This window comes from Phodopus roborovskii, unplaced genomic scaffold (assembly GCF_943737965.1).
Source record: "Phodopus roborovskii unplaced genomic scaffold, PHOROB, whole genome shotgun sequence".
In the NCBI taxonomy this organism is placed as follows: Eukaryota; Metazoa; Chordata; class Mammalia; order Rodentia; family Cricetidae; genus Phodopus; species Phodopus roborovskii.
This window is the reverse complement of record NW_026126517.1, coordinates 47135316-47156049: the sequence shown is the minus strand read 5'-3', so window position 1 is coordinate 47156049 and position 20734 is coordinate 47135316. Positions and strand designations below refer to the sequence as shown.

General features: G+C 44.7%; 1 protein-coding gene across 1 annotated transcript in view; it reads left to right on the top strand.

The window, feature by feature from the left end:
- Aqp9 (aquaporin 9) overlaps window positions 1–19678 on the top strand; it is a 37071-nt gene extending 17393 nt beyond the window's left edge. The window contains exons 3-7 of the mRNA XM_051197912.1: window positions 990–1116; window positions 6347–6484; window positions 8437–8555; window positions 15027–15244; window positions 17910–19678. Of these exons, the coding sequence (XP_051053869.1) occupies window positions 990–1116; window positions 6347–6484; window positions 8437–8555; window positions 15027–15244; window positions 17910–18084 (777 nt within the window). The 3' untranslated portion in view covers window positions 18085–19678. The remainder of the gene's footprint in view (window positions 1–989; window positions 1117–6346; window positions 6485–8436; window positions 8556–15026; window positions 15245–17909) is intronic.
- Window positions 19679–20734: the final 1056 nt, after the last annotated feature.

The following is a 20734-nucleotide window of genomic DNA, read 5'->3' as shown; positions in this document are numbered from 1 at the left end:
AAAATATTAGAAATTATTACAGAGACCAAAAACGTTAGCACATGGGTCTTTTCAAGCTTTCCTGTTCCCTCTGGACCCACAATAGGGGCTGTGCAGCAGAATCATGCCCTGGGGAAGACTATTGTTTGGAGAGTTAGTGGTCATTTCTGCCCTGGCTGTCTAGAGTAGCTCATCTCAGACTACCGTAATATCCAACCCTACTTTCTGAGGACGCTACTCAGTGCTACTTGTTCAGTTCAGAAGTTACACTAAGCATTTTATTGGCTTCAGATTACAAAAGAAAAATGAAGACAGGAATGTAGGCTTAATTCTGACAGTCTTGATGATTCTGGGGGTGGGGGGGGAGATAAAATGGAGCCAGGGTGGTCTAAAAGGGAAAAGAGTACTCTGTGACTACAGCTTGATTTACCACTTAATGTAGAGTATGGCACCAAAGCTGTGTGTGAATCAGTCAAAATCTTACATATGCCCATGCATATCTGTCCAGAAGCCAGGCTCTTCTGCAATTTGTAAATAAGAATTGTGAATATATCCTTGACCTGGGGACAGTGGAACATCCATCGAAAGGCCATCTGTCTTGGGGAGTTGTAAGCTGAAATCACCCTGTATGTGTTGAATGTCTCGTATATAAATTATATTTCTCCTAGGACAACCTTGTAGTGGTCTCACAGAATCAGTTCATCACTGTCAAGAAGGTATTTGTGAACAGTTTTACACTTCTGTCTTGGAATCTTCATTTTTCATCCCTTTGGGAAGAGGAATCTAGACCATGGTGTGAACTTAGCTGATGTATAAGTTGTAGGAAAGATGTTCACATTGCACATCCCTAGTAAGATTCATCTGCAACTAAGGAGCATTATAACTTGAATTGTTTGATACCTAAGGGAGCTGAATTCATGACTTTACTTAAAACATACCATGAATGCATACTGCATTAGACAGTGGTCATTCTCACTTTCTTAATGAGTTGTCTTGTCCCTTCTTTCTAGGTCCTTGGATGTGGCTCTGTTGCCCAAGCGGTCCTTAGCCGAGGACATCTTGGTGGAATCATCACTATCAATATTGGATTTGCAGCAGCAGTTGTGATGGCTATTTATGTCACTGGCGGTGTCTCTGGTATGCACCAGAAGTCATTATTACAGCTATTAATGCAACAGTCCCAAATGTGCTAGTTTATGCACATTATTTATTGTGTCTCTACAATCCTGCAAGAATATGTATTGATATCTTTTTATAGATGATAAAAATGTAAATACCAACAAATGGTGTCTTATGTGAAGGCAACACCGAACAAGGACCAGATGAGGTTATTAGCACTCATGCCTGAGCCATCCCTGTTACTACAGTGTCCTACTGTAATCAGTACCTCTTATCTTATTAATCTCATGTTTGGAAGCCATTTCCCAGACATGCTTGTGAATAGCTCAACAAGGCCACCAGCAGAGGCAAGTGCCTGGATCGTTATCAGCCACAATCAGAGAAGCTAGGTTTTATGCAACATCAACTCTGTCTCCATGACAGGAGTACCTTAGCTAGAATGTGTTAACTTCATTCTTCCCTGGTAGCCAGGCCACTTACTGGATTCTGTACAGCAAAATGATGGGATGCTATTGAATGCAGTCTGGAAACTCAGGAAGAGACACCAGGGCAGGACCAGGTGTCATGGAGCAACTGTTATGAATTGTAATGCAATTATCTGGTTTGTGATCCCTGTGAAAGGGACCTTAAACCCTGAAGAGTCTCAACCCACAGGTTGAGAACCTCTAGTTTAGAGTGTTTTGCCTGCATGATATTCTGAGTTGAACGTTGTCAAGTAATCATATGGTACTAATTCCCCTCAGATTCGGTTGGTATAATTGACCCTTGTCACTGCCACTGTAGGTCACGGATCTTTGCATTCATTGTTATATTTGGGGACTTGATGAGTCACTGTACAGAAGCATTGAAAGAAGCAGCAGGAAGGATAAGAGGGAGCAGAAAGATGGCAAAGAGCTGCCCCCTCTGGCCTGGGTACCGAGGCTAAGTCAGCAATGACTAGAGGTTGCATTTCCAGGTGACCAAGTTGTTTATGAGAGGCTGTGAGAGCACCCAAACCCAATGGAATGGTGGATGAGCCCGACTGGTGAATGATAGTGTTGAGTTAGAGTGGGAGCACCTAGCATGCCTCTGTTTAGAACTAGCGTAGTTCAGGCTCTGAGGACTGATGACTTGGGAATGTATAGGGACACCGCATGTGGTCTCCATGACAGCTACACAGACCACAGCATCAGTCTTGACCTCAGTGGCTACAGGAATCAGAGAAGACAATTGTGTGGGAGATGTCTCTATCAAGGTGGCTGTGCCTAACATGGTTTGTAGCCTCATGGGAAGCCCTATTTTTGAGGAGTCCAAGAAAAACTAGTGCATGCTGGACATGAATATAGATGTTAGCCCATTTTGTGTCCACAGATTGGTGAAGTCAGTGGCCTTGCACTTTTAAATATAAAGAATCAATTTGCTATAAAGGAGTTTTAGCATCCTGTCCATTGTGAATTTGCCATTCATCCAATCAGAGCTTATTGTTATAAATACGTGTAATATGCTACTCAAAGCATGTAGGCTACATGATGGTAACTATATTTTAAAGTTACTGTGCGTGCGGGCGTGTGTGTGTGTACATGCACACATATGTCATAGAATACACATGGAGGCCATAAGTTCTCGCCTTTTACCATATGGGTCTTAGGGATTGAATTCAGGTTATTAGGCATGATGGCAAGTGCCTTTAACTTGCCCTCTCAGACATCTCAGTGGATCCTGTTGGGAACAATTTTTGACATAGTTGAAATGAGTTAGTTGAAAAAGCAGAGAAGCCTTGCTCAGTGACAGGAGAATTGTAAGCTATCACAGAATTGTGTGAGGGTGGTAGAGGAGTTTACCTAGAACAGAATCATTGAAGAATTCACTTAGCTCACCCAAGACCCAAGTCTTAGGCTGTTAGCCTCCAGTTGTTCCCTGAGGGGGTTCTTTATGTGAATAATATGGTCATCAAAGCAACCTTGGCGGACCCAACATTTGAAGGCAGGACTTTCTGGCCCTAGCCCTCATGTTCTTTCCACTACATTGCTCTGGCCTTGGCCTTGCAGTAAGCCACTCGGGTCTGTAGGGAGGTAGTTCTTTAACCCTCTGGACAGTAGCCATTGCTCCCCCTCCCATTCTTAACCTTCTGTCACCCATTAGCCCCTTCTCCTCATTAGTTTTCAAAGCTTCCTCCCAGGTCTACCCTCTCTGAGTCCCTAGCAACTGTCCCTGACTTCTGTCAAGTGCATCACCTAAACAAAGCCCCTCGATTATCTCATCAGCTTTCTTATCTAAATTGCCTATTAAGTGGCTGACATCACATGAGATCTGAGGCTAATTAGGCTTCCAGGGTGCCTGCAAAATGCAAACCTACCTGTGGGAATTTTTATCTTAGAAGAGAACTTGTCCTAGAAGCCTTACTGAGCAAGGCACTCCTGAGGGATGGTTTTGATCAGAAGTGACTTTTTATGGCCCTCTTGTCCTTTCGCAGTGAGTGTCTTATATCATAGATTCTGCCCTGTTAGAAGGGATTAGGCATGCCTGTTATCCTATCGAGTCCCTTCGCTCATCTCCTCTAAGCTCAGAGACCCTCTTCTCTTGGCATAGACCCTCCTCCCCTTGAAAGTCTAGAAATTTAAGGTATTTCTTTCTTTCTTTTTTGTAAGCTGTCTCTATGTGTTTCTGCAGCCTGGTTTTGTCCTCTCCATCTGCATCTGGGTTCTAGTTCGACTCAGTGTTTATGTATGGGTGTTTGCTCCTGTTTCCAACAGGTATCAGATGAGGGCTCCATGGATAAGTTAGTTGTTGATCTCACTATCTGGGAAGGGCATTTATGGTAGCCTTTCCACGGATGCTCAAATTGTTAGTTGGCGGCAATCTTGTAGGTCTCTAGGCCTTTCTTTGTGTTCAGTTTTAGCTTCAAAGCAATATTGGCTCCCTCTTTTATGTTCTCTCTCTCTCCCTCCCTCCCTCCCTCCCTCCCTCCCTCCCTCTCTCTCTCTCTCTCTCTCTCTCTCTCTCTGTCTCTCTCTCTCCTGTATTCTATTCCTAACCAGGCTCGATCTTCCTAGTCGCACGTGTTTTCCTTTACTCCCCCTCGTTTTCTCCTACTTCTCTCTCCATTCGCTGCCCCCACTCACTTCCCCTGAGCTCTGGGGGGACTTGTCCCTTCCTGCTTCTGTGAGGGACTTTATATGAATCTCTTAGAATACACCTTGTATCCTAGTTCCTCTGGTGGTGTAAATTATAGGCTGGTGGTGATCCTTTGCTCTAGTTCTAAAATCCATATATGAGTGATTACATACTATGTTCCTCTTTTTATGACTGGGTTACCTCATTCAGGATGGTTTCTTCAAGTGCCATCCATTTGCCTGCAAATTTCAAGATACCATTATTTTTTTCTGCAGAGTATTCTATTGTGTAGATGTGCCACATCTTCATTATCCATTTTTCAATTGAGGGGCATCTAGGTTGCTTCCAGGTTCTTGCTATTACAAATAGTGCTGCTATGAACATAGTTGAACAGATGTCTTTGCTGCATGGATGTGGATTAGAACTGGAAGGTATTTCATTTGTCCTGTGGGCTGCTGTTAGATCCTCTGGCTCTGGATCCCTTGCCTTCCCTGTGTCAACTAAAGGATTCTCTATGTAGCCGTAGGGATATGAGGAACGGATGCAGGCTGGCTCCAGGCATTTCCCACAAATCCCCATGTTTGTCCAAATTCCTTTTTCCAACCTTCCCCCTAACCTGACTTCTGGAGCCCGTAAAAGCAAGACCCCACAGTTGGAATTTTCCTGCTCATATTCATTCACTGAAATTGAATGGCAGGGGTGGCTGGCTGTCTTTGTGGGTTAACAGCCAAAAACCCACTGTCAACTTTGGACAGGAGACTTGAGGAAAAGCATGGCTCTCTTCATGAGGAATGGGCTTCTAGAACAGGCTTGACCATGGTCCTGATGAGGGCCAGGGTTCAGGGTTATCATCACCCTAATAATCACCACTGACATCGAGATCATTATCCTCTCTCTTGCTCATATCTAACCTGAATGTCCACATTTCAATGTGCTGACTTTGAAAATGAATTTGATCCATCTCCCACATGAAAGGACATCCATATTCTTCAGGTTCACCTTATACCCTGCCACCACGCAAGCTCAGATGTGTGTATGTTTACACATACTTAATTTTCAAGGCACATACTTCTTGCTTTGAGATTTATTTTAATTATGTGTATTTGTGGCGGTGGGGAGAGTAAGTGCAGGTTCATGCAGAGTCCAGAAGAGGGCGTTGGATCCCTTGGAGTGAGTTACAGATGGTTTTGGTGTGGGTGCTGGGATCCAAACAAGTCCTGCCAAAGCAGTAGGAGTTCCTGACCACTGAAATGCTCCCCAGCAGAGAAATCCTTACAAGTGTGCTGAAGGAGGTCTAGAAGTGGGTAAACGGAACCTGGCCCTTAAATTCCGATAAAGCTGGACTTGAATCCTAGTTCATTGACTATGTAGCTTGGAGAAAGCTCCTCCTGCTTCTCAGTTTTCTCACCAGTTAATTAGAGCAGAATCCATTCCGTTAGGGTCTTAAGTCTAAATAATACCACAGTGATGCTGTCTGGCCAATCATTCCGTAAATGCTGCAGTTGAGTCCCAAGCCTCGTGGGACCATCACTGAGCACAGAGCAAAACTTCTATCTAACCTTGTGTTCAGCTAAGAATCAGGAAGCTGATTTTGTTGCCCATGGCTTGGGTTGGGTTGAGGCAGTTGTTACCACATTTCTGTGTGAGAGAACACACTATTTACCCAGAGGGACCTAGAAGGATACATCCAGACATGGCAATCACCTCCAGAAAAGCCCTTCTAAGCCTCAGGGATAGGTGCAGAACATCCAGCAGGACAACATCCCTTCCCAGCATGAAGACAGCTTTACAGCCTTTGGGCATGTGCTGAAGAATTGTTAGCTATGGACTCAAGCCTCAGTTGCCTTCAAAGTATATTCCCAGTAATAGTTCACACCAATCTACTTGTAGTATTCCTTAACTGATAACTAAAGCTCCACTAAAAACAAAACAAAACACACACACACACACACACACACACACACATACACACACACATGCACGCGCGTTTTTAATGTCTGAGTCCCTTTCCATACAGATAGACATTCTAAACGGTGTGTAATAATGCCGTGGATTATTAGTTCTCCCCCACCCCAACACTCATCTGTGTTTGTGTTTCCCTCCCCATCCCCAACTCTCTGGCCTCTGCCCCCTGACTTTCTCTTCTTCCTCGCAGGAGGCCACATCAACCCAGCTGTGTCTTTTGCAATGTGCATCTTTGGAAGGATGGAGTGGTTCAAGTTCCCCTTTTATGTGGGAGCCCAGTTTTTAGGAGCCTTTGTGGGGGCTGCAGTTGTCTTTGGCGTTTACTATGGTGAGTATTCACCTGGAGTCCAAAGACTTGGAGGGGTAGTGAGGCACCCTGTGCAAGCTTGGGTTTCTTGGTAGGAAACAGTGAGACTAAGCACGAACAGGGAGCATTATGACAACGAAGCCCATGTTATCAACAGGACACTTATAAAGCCTTTTAATAAAATCTGTGAATTGGTTTTTTCAATCTAAAGATGTTTATCTATGTGGGTTTGTTTGTTTGTTTCTGCCAGTATACTTGTCTGTGTACCACCTGTCTGATTATCACAGAGGCCAGAGAAAGTATCAGATTCCCTGGAACTTGGAGTTACAGACCATAATAGTGAGACACCGTGTGTTTTCTGGGACTCACTCAGGTCCTCTCTGGAAGAGCAGCTAGAGTTCTTAACTGCTGAGCCACCTCTCTAGACCCCAAATATGAATCCTAAACTTTTAAGAGCTTAATTTCAGGTTCACCCTGCACTGCAATATGCTACAATATGAACATAGGCAAAATGCCTTACTTGTCTAGAAAAGAGGTCCTGTCTGGTCATGAAAGCTGTGGCCCCGGAAATATTTAGAGTAGGAATATGGGAACAGGCCTTTAAGGAAGATACACTGTTGAGAAACAGGCTGTGTGGGGGCCTCTGCCCCTTCCAGCAAACAGTTGACGCATCTGCTTGGGAGCAGGCCACAGGAAAATGTGGTCCTGTTGATCACAGGCCCAGGACTGTGGCAGTCGGTAGCTCTGTGACTTTAACACATCATCTGGTAATAAAGCATGATGCCACACTCCTGCAACCTGTGAGGAAGGATGGATGATGGGGGATCCAAACTCATTCTCAGCTACAAAGCAAATTCAAGGCCAGCCCGGGTGACTTGAAACCTTGTCACAGAATAAATAATAAATAAAAATACACTTTATATATACAATATATGTTATAACATATATAAAAATACATCAGACCATGTAGGTCCCAGTGTCCTTCTCTGAAAAACTAAGGACTCCCAAAGTCCTTAAGGCTAAGGGATCTTAGGGTTGTGTGGGACCAACTGTTAAAATAGTTCTTTGCATATAACACAAGATGAGCCTCAGAACATTCTGAGTGGCAAAATGAAGATATTGATAATTCAAACCCCAGGGAAACTGGTTGTACAAAGGGGCAGCTCCCCACAATGTCTCTCTGAGATTTAAATGTCTAAGGGAGATTTGAGGTCAGACCAGAAACTGAGGGAGCCAGCAGCTTGGCAAAGAGGGGTGCAGGATAGGTGCTGCCTGTATCAGAGGCAGACAGTTTCCTGGTTCTGAGGGCTCTGCAGGTCATCCATAGCATCTTCTCTATCTAGGCACACTCTTACGTTCTGAAGTAAATTTTTAGGGGCACCAGAGAGCACTGTAGGAGCTATGACTTTCACTTAGTTAAAGTCACACTTTGGTTTTATATCAATCTTGAAAACTCCAAGAATTCTACCCACATCCCCAAAGAAAGTTGGTCTCCAAGACCTCACTGACTAAGGACTGGGTCCAAGTTTAGAGCTATTCTACTTTGATTTCTGTTCCCGTTATAAAACACTCTGACCAAAAGCAATTTAGAAGAGGAGAGTGTTTATGTCAGCTTCCAGGTCATGATCTATCACTTAAGGAATTCAAACAAAAACTTGAAATAGGAAACATGGAGGGATGGTGCTTGCTGGCTTACTCACAGGCTCAGGCACACACAGCTTTCTTATACAGTCTAGAGCCACTCCTTGAAGAGTGTCCACCCACAGTGGGATGGACCCATCTCCATCAATTAAGAAGTAAAGCAATCCCTCATATACCTATCTATAAGCCAATCTAAACAGGGCAATCTCCTAGCTGAGACTACCTTCTCAGGTTATCCTAGGCTACGCCACAGTTTAATTAAAGCCAACCAGAACAGCCTCCCTCAGTCCCTTCCAGAAAATGCTAATGTCCTCGAGCTCTGTCTTCCATAGATGGACTCATGGCCTTTGCTGATGGAAAATTGCTCATCGTGGGAGAAAATGCAACAGCATCCATTTTTGCAACGTACCCAGCTCCATTCATATCCCTGCCAAATGCCTTTGTAGACCAAGTAAGTGGAGAGTCAACAAGGAGCTGATTTTGGTGGAAAGACGTGATAGGGATGGGATGTTTTTGCATTTCTGAGTCAGAGGTCCTTATTTGAACTGAGCTTTCTTGACAGTGATTCACCCTTGAAGATGCTTGATGCCACTAAAAAGAGTTCTATGCTTCCTTTTTAATACATGTACTTCATATTAGGTGGGATCAAGACAAAGAGTGGCTGCCTGGACTAGAGGCAAATGAGGTCCATCTCACTTCTAGGGTCTCTTTTGTGCTAAGGGTAACAGCGACAAGAGATGGCATCTTTAATTCTAAGGACTATGAAATATGGTGGTGAGCCTGGGGTGTCATGAATCTGCCCTGTTTCTCCATGAAGCCTAGGTTTACCTGACTCTCAAGGGAGATAAACGTCTCAACTAGATTGATATTTGAAGTGGCTTCTGCTAGATGTGGTGGCACCACAAGTTTTGGGCCAGCCTGGTCCACACAGGAATCTCTGGGTCAACAGGGCTGCACAGTGAGTCCCTATCATAAAGAGCCACAGCTGTATTGGTTGGTTTGTGAAAACATTCCTATATCCTCACCATTTTCTTTTCCACTTTGGACACAAGTGGATATCGGCAGCTCCTTGGGTGCTCAGCACCGTGTCTGGGGCTTGGAGAGCTGGTAACTGAATGTGAGCTGCAAAGTTGCAAGAACCAGAGTCTGAGTTTTTGAACTTGAAATAGCATTCCTGTCCCCAGTGCTGTGAGTGGCTTCAGCGAATTGCAGAACTTTCCTTAAGCTTCTAGTTACAAGAACACTGGGTGCTCTCCAGAGGACCCACACGATTGCTCAGAACTATCTGCAAATCCAGTTTCAGATGACCTGACACCATTCTGAACTCCACAGGCATTGCATGTATGTGGCACACATACATTCATGCAGGGCAAACGCACATACACATAAAATAAATATACCTTTGTTTATTTTCACTTGTATTCACATGTGGATATAAATATCAGCCTTTGTCAGGTTTATCATAAGAGTTAAAAAATAATATGAGAAGAAATGTGTTATGAACAGTATCTGTGGAGAAATATAGAATATAGTTGAACAGAATGACCACAGAAGAACAAGGTGACAGCCAGATGTGGTGAGAATGCCTAAAATCCCAGAATGCCCTCCTAGATATTTTTAAGAGCATTGTGAATAATAAATAGTAAATGAGGCTACTTCATCACATTAGTAACTTGGAGAAGGGAACCTACAAGACCTAGAACTGTATAAAGAACTTTAGTGAGAAAGACACAGAGCATGAAGCTGTCTGAAGAAGGAAGGTTGTTGCCATGTATAAGAATGCATGCATCGCAAGCAAGTGAAGTAATTGTGTTTTAGGTTTGCTTCAAGGTATCACTCACAGCCAGAGGTATGCTTCTGTGAAAGGAAGCTAGAGCTCCTCTATATCACACAGGCCGTGAGTGGAAGTCACTGTGGGTCTAGATAAGGTTTGGGGATAGTGTGGGTGAGGAGGGACCATCAAGTGGAAAAGCAGAATAGATCTGATTCCTTATCCCTTATTCCAAAAGAAATCTGATTGAAGCACATGCACATCATAAGTGATAAAAATTGTTTTTGGGGGGTCTGATTCTGAGCTTGTTATTCATGAAGGTTTATTTTCGACTGGGCTCCAACTTAGAATATAAGCTCTCAGCAAGGACAGCCTAGGCCTCTTGGCGATCTGTTTCTGGGATTGTTTGGATGTCTTCATTTCCTTGGCCAACAGTTAGGCATAGTCTGCAGTCTCTTCCTTAGTTTTCTTGATACATTGTTTCCTCAGAGCGATGTCAGCATTTGTGATTCAGGACATGTGGAGTAATGAATGGGTCACTGAATCTTGGGTGCCTTGGACCTGGGCTTCCTCCCTTCTCTGTGTAATGGCTTTCTGACATTGGTTTAACATTGGTGAACATCATCTTCTTTAGAGAAATTGGAAAGCTTTAAGATTCTGCTAGCTCTTTTTAGACCCCAGTGGCTGAGGCACAGTAGCATCTGTCAGTCCAGGAATATCCTTCTCTCCGTTTTGTCTTTTTTTTTTTTTTTTTTTACAATAACCAAGTTCAGAACACTCCAATTAGCATCCGCAATGCATCCCAAACAGACTTCTGCTTCCTCGCTCCAGTTTCCCTTGGTCTTGAGCAAGAATGATCCTGGCTCCCTCCGCTGTAGGTCAAGACACCTTGCTTCATAGGACAATCTTGTTTCTCATTCTTACCACATATCTCTTCCACTCTCCACCCAGAACACTGGCAGCAACTTTTGAAGCCATGTGCTTCTCACAGGAAATACTAAGTGTGAATTCTTTGTCCCCTTCAATGAATCCCATGGTTGGGAAGGATATAGTTAGCTTCCTCTTGGCAGAACCCATCACTTGGGAGGCATCACAAAAAAGAGCCTTAAAATTTTGTTTGCAGCAATAGAGATTGAACTTGTGGCATTGGATGCGGAAGGCAGGCTTTCCATCACCAAGTGCCAAACAATATGCATTAATGAATGGCTGAGTCTATAAATGAGTGAAATTATAATTATGCCGAGTTATATCCCATGAAAAGAGGACGTAAAAAAATTGTTCCTCACTAAATAAAGACCTTGACTCCTAAGGACAGCAGTCACTGGAGGTAGTTGTTGGAGGCTAGTCTGGTGGCCCTCTTCATAGTAGACAATAGGAACTGAGGGAATAATGAACTCTGGATGATGGGCAGCTTGGAACGCAATACCGCTCAGAGTCTTCCCACTTACGATACTAGATGAGCTGACTGGAAACAGAAGTTAACAAGTAGGGGAAACTGGAGCTGTCTGAAGAGAAGGAGGTTGCAGGAGGGTTGTTTAGACAGCAGTATGCAAGCAAACAGGCACGAGGAGAGACAAGGTAGAGAGTACATTGCTGAAAGCCATGATGTGGTCCATGTTTGGGGTCCTTACATTTGTGATATGGGCTACTGTGCAGAGAGTGGCATAGACAAAATTAATCTTCCAAGCTTCAAAACACTAGGAGTCTATTGCTGCAGCCCCATCTGGATGCCCTCAGATGATGGGAACTGTCAAGCATGAAGCTCCAACAAAAACCAGGAGCAATTAACCATTCGTCTGCTGAGTCAACCTCCGAATAAATAGGCTTTGGGAAAGGGTAAAACCTTCAGGGTTTCTGGAAGCTGGCTTGCCTCTCTATTCAGACAAACATATCTTCTAAGGAAGATCAGAATCAAACAGCGCTCTCGAAGGACATTGGCAGAACTCTCTTGTGAATGTGGACCTCTCCCACTGAAAGCAAGAGAAGAAGAACCATGGCCTTCTGGGCTTGGACTTGCACTGGAACTGCCTTTCTTGTTCCTTGTTCTTTCTGCCCAGTGTCATGTGGCGCCCAACCAGGCCAATAGTATTGTACCAAATACAGAGTCTCAGTGTGTTATTTGGGGCTGGCTTGGTGGCGGAACAAGAGCAGGTGGCGGGCAGAAAAACCGTACTTGTTACAGTCATGTTTTTCCAGCTATCCTGAGAATCTGATGAACACAGCTGATCTCCAGCCCCAGAGACTTTGGTGCCACAATTCATCCTTCTTCACTGAGTCCTGGAGTGACACTCTCCTGCCTTTCACAGACACATCCTTCCTCCCTTCCCTCACTGGTCCAGAGACATCCCTGACACAGTGCTGCATGGCAAGACAGCAAGCAACACAAGCCTCTCTAAAAACTGCACTCTGCTGGGGAGGCCAAGGCGTGCTGCCCGCCTGCTGACGTCCTGTTTGTCCTTGTGCAAGTAACTCAGAACCTTTCAAGGTCTTGGCTTAGTCTTCTGGTAAATGGCATGAATAATACCTGGCACACCACTGCAGTTCCCCATATTTACTGGACAACCAACAATAGCAACATGTCTACCTAGCCCAGCTCTCTTTCCTCTCTGCTTCCCTTTCTGTTCTGATGGATGCTTGTAGAACATCACATATTCTCCCTGTTCAAGCCTTGAGATGTTTTGCCATGTGCCTTAAAGAAATTGCTTGGTATCTGGCCAGCAGAGATCCATCTTCACCTATACTTTCTTCACAGCATCCTTATCTCAAAGTGAGTCGCCATTTCCTTCAGGGATTACAGCATTTAAGCAGTTACTGTACATGGCTAAATAGGGAGAATAAATATTAGAAATCCCACTTGCTCTAACAATCAGTCAATGCCTAAAGACTCCCTGCCTTCCTATGTCTTTAGAAAATCTAAGAAAGTGACAATATTCAGTCTGTCAACACCCAAGAGAGATGCTGGCCACCAGGGTCATGCTTTGGGTCCACTTCATTTCAGTAGCGTTACTTGTTTTCAACCTTTTTTCCCTCAAGTACTTCTGCTAGCTAATATGTGTTTATTAGACACCTGAGGTTCCAGCCTGCTCTTTCTTTAACGTCATGGTCAGAGGTTCCACTGATAAGTAAACAGGTGGTTCAAGGTGACAAGGGCAGAGATAAGAAATCAAGTCGAAGTGCAAGAATAGCCCAGGGTCCCACTCTGCCAGACTCTGCAGACATCAGAGCTCTCTGGAGAAGATGCCCTTCACAGCACAAATGCTTTGACTATGAGTGTTTTTGGAAAGCCCATGAAGCACTGAAGGGATTAAAGTGTAAAATCACCTGCTTCATTCCTAGCCTGCCTCTTCTACATACCCTACAGCACATGCCTCAACCTCTGTCTGCATAACTCCTCTCACCTATAAGGAGAAGAACAGGGTTTACCTTACAGGGATCTCTACAACTTTTCAGAGAGTTGAAGCATAGGATAGAGGCCGAGCGAACGGGACATGCCATGCACCCCAGAAAGTTAAAACATGTTGTGTGACAGATAATACCATTAGCTGTCATCGAGGCTACAAAGCAAAACGACTGATTGAAAGTTTAGAATATGGAGAGAGCACAAAAATCCCATCACTTGAGAGTGTCTGTTAATGTTTGTATATAGTCACTATTATTTTTGTGTGTATTTTAAAATAAAAAGTGCATTTACAATGTTTAATTTCTCACTTAGTGTTGTAAGCATTTAAAAATGTGTTACCACAGGCCAGGCAGCTGTGACATGCACACCTTTAATCCCAGCACTAGGGAGGCAGAGGCAGATGGATCTCTGTGAGTTTGAGGCCAGCTTGGTCTACAAGAGCTAGTTCTAGGACAGGCTCCAAAACAATACAGAGAAACCCTGTCTCAAACCCACCCCCCCCAAAAAAAGAAAAAAATTATCACATAGTTTTGTTTGTAGTTCATTTTTTTAAAGTTTTATATGTATTTAGTATGTACGTGTGCATGCACATATATGCACGCCATAGCACTCATGCAGAGGCCAGAGGACAACTTTTGGGTGTTGGTTCTCTCCTTCAACAATGTAGGCTCAGGAGAGTGGACTTAGGTTGTCAGGCTTGGCAACAAACACCTTTATCCATTGAGCCACCCCCCCTCCCCACCCAGTGCTGTTCATAGATCTTAGTGTCCTTATAGTAAGCTGTGGGGTAGACGCCCTGTAATTCAGTTCCCTTCTCCATTATCGATGCTTGCTTAAATGGCTTCCAGTTTCCAGCATGACAAACCATGCTTAAGTAAGTGTATATATTTTAAAGTAATTTTCCACAGTTTAGATTATGTCTATTGAATGAGTCTGACCTATTGAATTGTATGCATGAACTTGGGTTTTTAAATGCATTTGATAAGTTATTGCAGATTTCCTTTCTAGAACCTGGCTTGTGTTAAGTTGCACTAGAAAGCCTCAGGGGGAGAATGGGTTTTCTCTAACTTTGCTACTGTTTGTGTTTCTTTTGTTACGAAGCAGATGTTCCCACTCATTTCATCAGTCTAATTTTCCCAGTAAGAAATTGCTGGCCATTCCTTTTGTGTGTTCATCTATTGCTTTCTTGCTTGCTCTCTTTACATCCAGTCTGAGCCAGCCCTCTGTCACTTTCTGGTCTTGCTTCTTGTCTCTCAGTTTTGCTGACCTGCAGCCCAGCAGACAGTGTGATAGGACCAGCCTTTTCCGGGGCTGGACCAACTGTGTGACCCTTAGCAGGCACCCAATCTGCAACAGATGATTCTGTCACCATCTGCTCCTAGCACATCTGTGGACAAGCCACACTCTCGTCCACTATGTTAGCTGTCACTAGTTTCATTTTTCTGAAGATTTGTTTATTTTAGGTGGATGAGTTTTGCCTCTATATCTGTGCACCATGTGCTTGCAGTACCTGCGGAGGTCAGAAGAGGGCATCAGATTCCCTTGAACTGAAGTCACAGATGGTTGTGAGCAGCTGTGTGGGTGGGTGCTGAGAACTGAACCCGTGTCCTCTGCAAGAGCAGCAAGTACTCTTAATTGTGATGACTGTTGGTGTCAGCCCCGGTTGTTTTCGTGTCTTAACAGACGGGGTGACTTTGGGTGAGCAGGTGGGCAGAGGAGACTGAACTCTGAAACATTTTCTCCCTCTCCAGGTGCTGTCTACCATGTTCCTTCTTCTGATTGTCTTTGCCATTTTTGACTCCAGAAACATGGGAGTCCCCAGAGGCCTAGAGCCCGTTGTCATTGGCCTCCTGATCATTGCCCTCTCTTGTTCTCTGGGCCTAAACACTGGCTGTGCTATGAACCCAGCTCGAGACCTGAGCCCCAGACTTTTCACTGCTCTGGCAGGATGGGGGTTTGAGGTCTTCACGTAAGTACCAATGGTAGGGAGGAGACAAAAGGGTGGCTGCTGTGCTCCAGCAGGGAGAACTGAGCACTGACTGGGAGATGCAGGAGCATGTGGACCAGAGAGCAGAGGCTAAGGATGCTCTGGTTAAACATGAATCATTTTTATTATATATAACTTGTCTACTGATTGACTTTGTGGCCAGGCCCAACTAGAAATGGCATCTATAGCTGCCAAGGGACTCGTGAGTAGAGCTTTATTGGGCATTAGATATGCAGATGTCACTGTGATAGCGAAGGACATTTCTAAATCACCACACACACTAGGATTTGGGGCAGAAGTTTAGTGTGTTTAGAAGGCTGATTGATCAAAATCAATCTGCTATACCTTACAAGATGAAGTGAAAAGGGAGAGGGCAGAAGAGTAGGATTCATGTGGCCGTAATTCCACAGCTGGGATGGACAGTGGAGACAACAGGCAGATCCTGAGGGCTCGCTGGTCAGATTGCCTAGCTGAAAGGAGAGTGTCCACTTCAGTGCGAGACCCTGTCTCAGCTCAACAAAGCAGAGAATAGAGGGAGATTATACAAGGGAGTACCTAACATGGGTCCCAGATGTGTACGAATGAGCATTCACCCCCCCCCACACACACACACGTTCCTGTGGCAGTCTTAGGAACACAGAGCAAATGCTGGCTGCCCTGTGTGTGTGCTGTGACAGGACCCTACAGGCAATCACACCTGAGCACCTCCACTTGGGACTTCCGTGTCTGGCACAGTACATCCAGCTTTAGATAAAACAGCCAGGGCCCAGCCTGTGACGGGGAGATGCTCCAAAAAGGAAACTGTAGGACTAACTACTAAAATGGCTGCTACAGTAGGGGCAACACTCTAACCTCCAGCCAAGGCTTTCCAGAAAGGGTTTAAACCCAGGGGAGAAAGCAGCCTCCCTTTGCCAGTCTCTTGCTGCACAGTGCATCTGGATTTGGGGTTTGAAGATGTGGGACAGGACAATGAGAGGGCAGGTCCAGCAACCTCTTGCACAAAGTAAGAGTGACATCTGGTGGCTGCTGTGCGAAGTCTCACTGCTCTCTCATCCAACCCACGCAGTGTCCCTCCCTGTGAATGAAGGAACTGGGACTTGGACAGGGTACCTCCTCAGGGACCTTCTAGACTGTCCCTGGGTGGAGAACAGGTCTTCTGGAGTCCATGACAGAGCTCCTGTTTTCTGCTTGTGACCCCATTGTCCTCTCAGATCAAAATCTGCTGTACACACTACAGGTGTGAAGGCTGTAATCAGGAGGCTGAGGCAGGTGACTCCATGAACGTTTGAGGGAAGCCTAAGCGGCATAATGAGCTCCAGGCCGCCCTGGACTGCAGAGTTAGACCCTATCTCAGATAGACAAAATCTGCTCTAAACAAAAGGTTATCAAGCAAAATCATGCAAAGAACAGGCATGGATTCTTCTAGAATCAGCATGTTCTCCATTATACGAGGGAGGAAGGATTTTAGTTTCTTATGGGGATCAAACTGAAAGCCTTGTGTACACTGAATGAGGGCTTTCCCGCTGAGATGTTCTCCAGGCCTTTTTCTGTTAGTTCACACTAGGGCAGATGCCAGAATCCAGTCAGAGCAACCGTGAAATTCTCACAGGCACCTCTGTCCATCCATCCCTCACGTTCGCGTGCTTTCCCTGGATTATGTTTGTCATATTCTCGATTTTTAGAAATAGTTTTCCTTGACTGTCAACATCTGAAATTATATATATATATATACATATACATATATATATATATATATATATATATATATATATATATATTGCTTTGCCTAAGCAATCACAGAAGCCATTCCCATGGAGCCATTTGATAAACAAACCTCACAAGGTCACCTGCTGCCTCCCAGACAGCATCTTTCCTAGAGTGTACAGACCCTGAGGGTTTCTGTGGGGAAAAGGGGAGTAGGGGTATAAAAGCCTTGCAGAGTGAAGCATTGCAGACTGCACTGTGGGCTGTGCCTCTAGAGACATTATCCGGGAGATAATTTAGCAGATAATTCGCATACCGCGTTCCGTTCCCATCACTCTTTGGTTGTCAGCATGAACTGTGAGTCCCAGGAATCTGTTGACTTCCCGAGCACCTCTTTTGTTCGTTTCATTATGTCACAGTACAGAAAGACAATTTCTGAGCGGCCTCTCTAGAGGCCCTCAACCTTGGCCATGGATTCATGGAGCTGTACATTTTTAAATGTATTACATTTCATTTGGGGTGTACAGGGTGTGTGGTACACACACAACCACCATGTACATGTGCAGGATCTAAGACTGCTTGTAAGAATTGATTCCCTCCTTCCGACATGTGGGTTCTGGGGATTGAACTCGGGCTTTCAGACTTGGCAGCAAGCTCCTTTGCCCACTGAAAACCATCTCACGTGCCCTCGTGCCATGTTTTCTAAAAGGAAAACAGTGTACAATCAGTCACTGGTATCATTAGGACACGGGAGTGGGTCCCTGATGTCAGGTACACTGGAAAGTCCAGGATGGTAGCGGCCATGCTGGAGTGAGTGTGCTTATACATGGCACTCTTCAAGTTCAAGAGTGGTGTGAACACATGAAAGAGTCCCTAGTGAATGACGAGACGGAGATACCAGGGTGGCCAAGAAACATCTCCCCATTTCTTTTTTTGCCTTCAGAGTTGGAAATAACTTCTGGTGGATCCCTGTTGTGGGCCCTATGGTTGGCGCTTTCTTTGGAGGCCTCTTCTACATCCTTCTTATCCAAATGCATCACTCAGACCCCAACTCAGAAGCGAAGGCAGAGCCATCTGAGAACAAGCTGGAGAAATATGAACTCAGCGTCGTCATGTAGTGGTGTGGCCGGGTCTAGATTTATTCCTTCACTATTCTCTCTTCAGAAAAGATGGCATCTGTGTGGTATGCTTTGGTGAGAATTGGGGTGGGGTGGGGGGAGTCTACCCAATTTTCTCTAGCCATTTGGGACAATCGCAAAGGCAGTCATGAAAAACTCCACCAGTCACCCCTCCCAAGAATAGCACCGACTGCCCTGAGGCAGCTGTCTCTCCTGCCCAGTTTATTGTGTCTTTGCTGGAAGTCCTTACTCCAGGTGATTGCTAAGCATTCGGAAGCTTGACCATGGACTTGGCTGGATGGCCTCAGAGACCTTGATTACCCTGTACGAAATATTGTCACTGAAGGCTCAGTCTTCACAATCTACAAATACAATGAGTGCTCTGAAACTGAAAGGCTTAACAGTGGCTGTGCTTAACACCTATGAAATGGGGAGCAAAGGGTTAACACTCCATCAAGCTGAGGGCTGTCTCCTCATAGATGCTCCCAACCTAGGGCTATAGAAAACAGAAGAAGGTGATCTGGAAAGAGTGCTGTGGCATTTAGAAACCTCAGGACACAAGATAAATTTGGAAAACTGAATGGATTTTTTTTTATGGAAACCATTTGTCAGATTAATCTCTTGCTCTTCTGCATTTTAGATAGTATCAATTAATTCCCAGGTCCTTAAGTGCGTAATAACCTAAAATATGATTGTAACCTTGGTCGTGAAAAATGTATCGCTCTGTCTTTTTTTTTTTTTTTTAAGCACAGATCTGTTTTCCTAATGGCTCAGTTGAGGACAGACCACTTGAGTAGTCTGTGGCTGCACTCATCCATGTCCCCAGCAGCCCAAACTAAAAGCAAGTGGAAGCTGGCTGGGCAGACCAAAGTTGAGGGTAGAAAAAGTACCTGGGACAAACACATGAGAGACAGGCTTTATCACTGACAAAACATTTGATCCCAAAAGCGATGGTCTGAGGTAAATAATCACAGTAGCCGTTTTTCAAATGAAAGTCTCATGTAAATTAAGCAAGTTGCCCTTTATTTTGCTTTCTTCCTTCCAGAAGCTTGCTAGCTGACTGAGGGTGTTAGGCATCCCAATCAGGCTTATGTGAAAGGGGGAATGAACGCTTTCCACAAACTGTGTGCTCTGTAGAATTACTAGTTCCGGATGTTAGGATGTGAGATTTCCAGAGCCCACATTGTCTGGTTTTACTCCCACTGTTACTGAGGCATTGAGGAAGGAAGGAGGCAGCCATCTGATAATTTTCATTTGCAGAGAAATTCTCAGAAGTCTATATTCCTTAGCTACTCCTGCTTTCCTTCCCTGCCAGTCCTCCTTGGCCTCTTGGAGACAGTTTCTAACTAATGCTACTTTCAGCCAGAATGAGAATTGCTCTAGGTCAGGGGACACACCTGTATTCCACCAGTTTAAAGCCCAGCCTTCCTAGAGACAGCAAGTTTCCCAGGTGCTCTGCAAGGACAACATGAAATGAATGAGGAATGTCTTAGACACCCTGTGCTGTGCAACCTGTGGGCATATGGATTCATTTTCTAACTCTGAAATCACCTGGATATTTTTTAGTTTAAATACATTGGAGTATTGTTGTGTTTACGTTTTGTTTTGTTCTGTTCTGTTTTGTTTCTTCCATTTGATGGCCACCAAACAACCTTAGTTCAGAGTTTGTTGATACTGTCTAGGAGCTTAATTTCCTGTGGGGTTTTTAGAAAATATCAATACCCAGTTAGTCCTTTGTAAATAGCTCAGGTGATTCAAGCATCCATCAAAGACTGGAAGCATGGATGGGATCCAATCCCATGGGCCTAAGCTTTCCTTGAAAGCCAAATGCACGATGGGCTTATTATTGGCGGTGTTCCCGGTGCCTTCGGTTCCTGGTGGGTTACAGTATGGTTCCCAGGAGTGGCAATTTTGCTCCCCCCTCTGTCCCACCCCACTCAGATCACCTGGAAACATCTGGAGACATTGATGGTTGTCACAACTAGGAATAGGGGGAAGAGTTAATGGCTAGAGATGATGCCACAACAAGGCGGTATCAAACGCATGTCAGTTATTCCAAGGCTCAGAGACCCTGGAGATTCTGAAAGACGAGGAGAGAGAGAATCAGGAGACGGGACCCTGTGCCCTGGGTTCAGGTTCTGTAGGGAGCAGAGATGTCAAACAAGCCAGAATGGACCCGCAAGGTAGATTTTCATTCTTAGAGCAGGAGGCAATCCAAAATTTGAGGTTTTGTTTGGAGGGACGGTAAATTGTGTAATAGATGATCCACGCAGGTGCTCATTAAATATCACTGGATGGTCAATGGTCAAGACTGTGAAGAGGAAATGTGTAGGGTTGGAAGTCCACCCTAGGAAGGGAGTCTTACTAGAAAAAGCTCCCTCTCAGATCCACTTCTCTCCCAGGTCTATGGCGAACAGGTTTGCCCCTGTTGGATTCCTCACTAAGAGAATGTCTATGCAGTTACTTGGTCTGTGCCTGCAGTCATCAGCAGAGCCAAGAGTCTCCTTTGAAAAGAACTCCTTTAGGAATTATAGTTGCAACATTCCTTCCTGCCCCCTTCTCAGCTGAAAAGGGTCCTAGGAGCATTTATCTTAATGTCAAAACCAGCATTTTCTGTTATTTCCCCAGCCAGTTGAGGTCTCAGAGCATG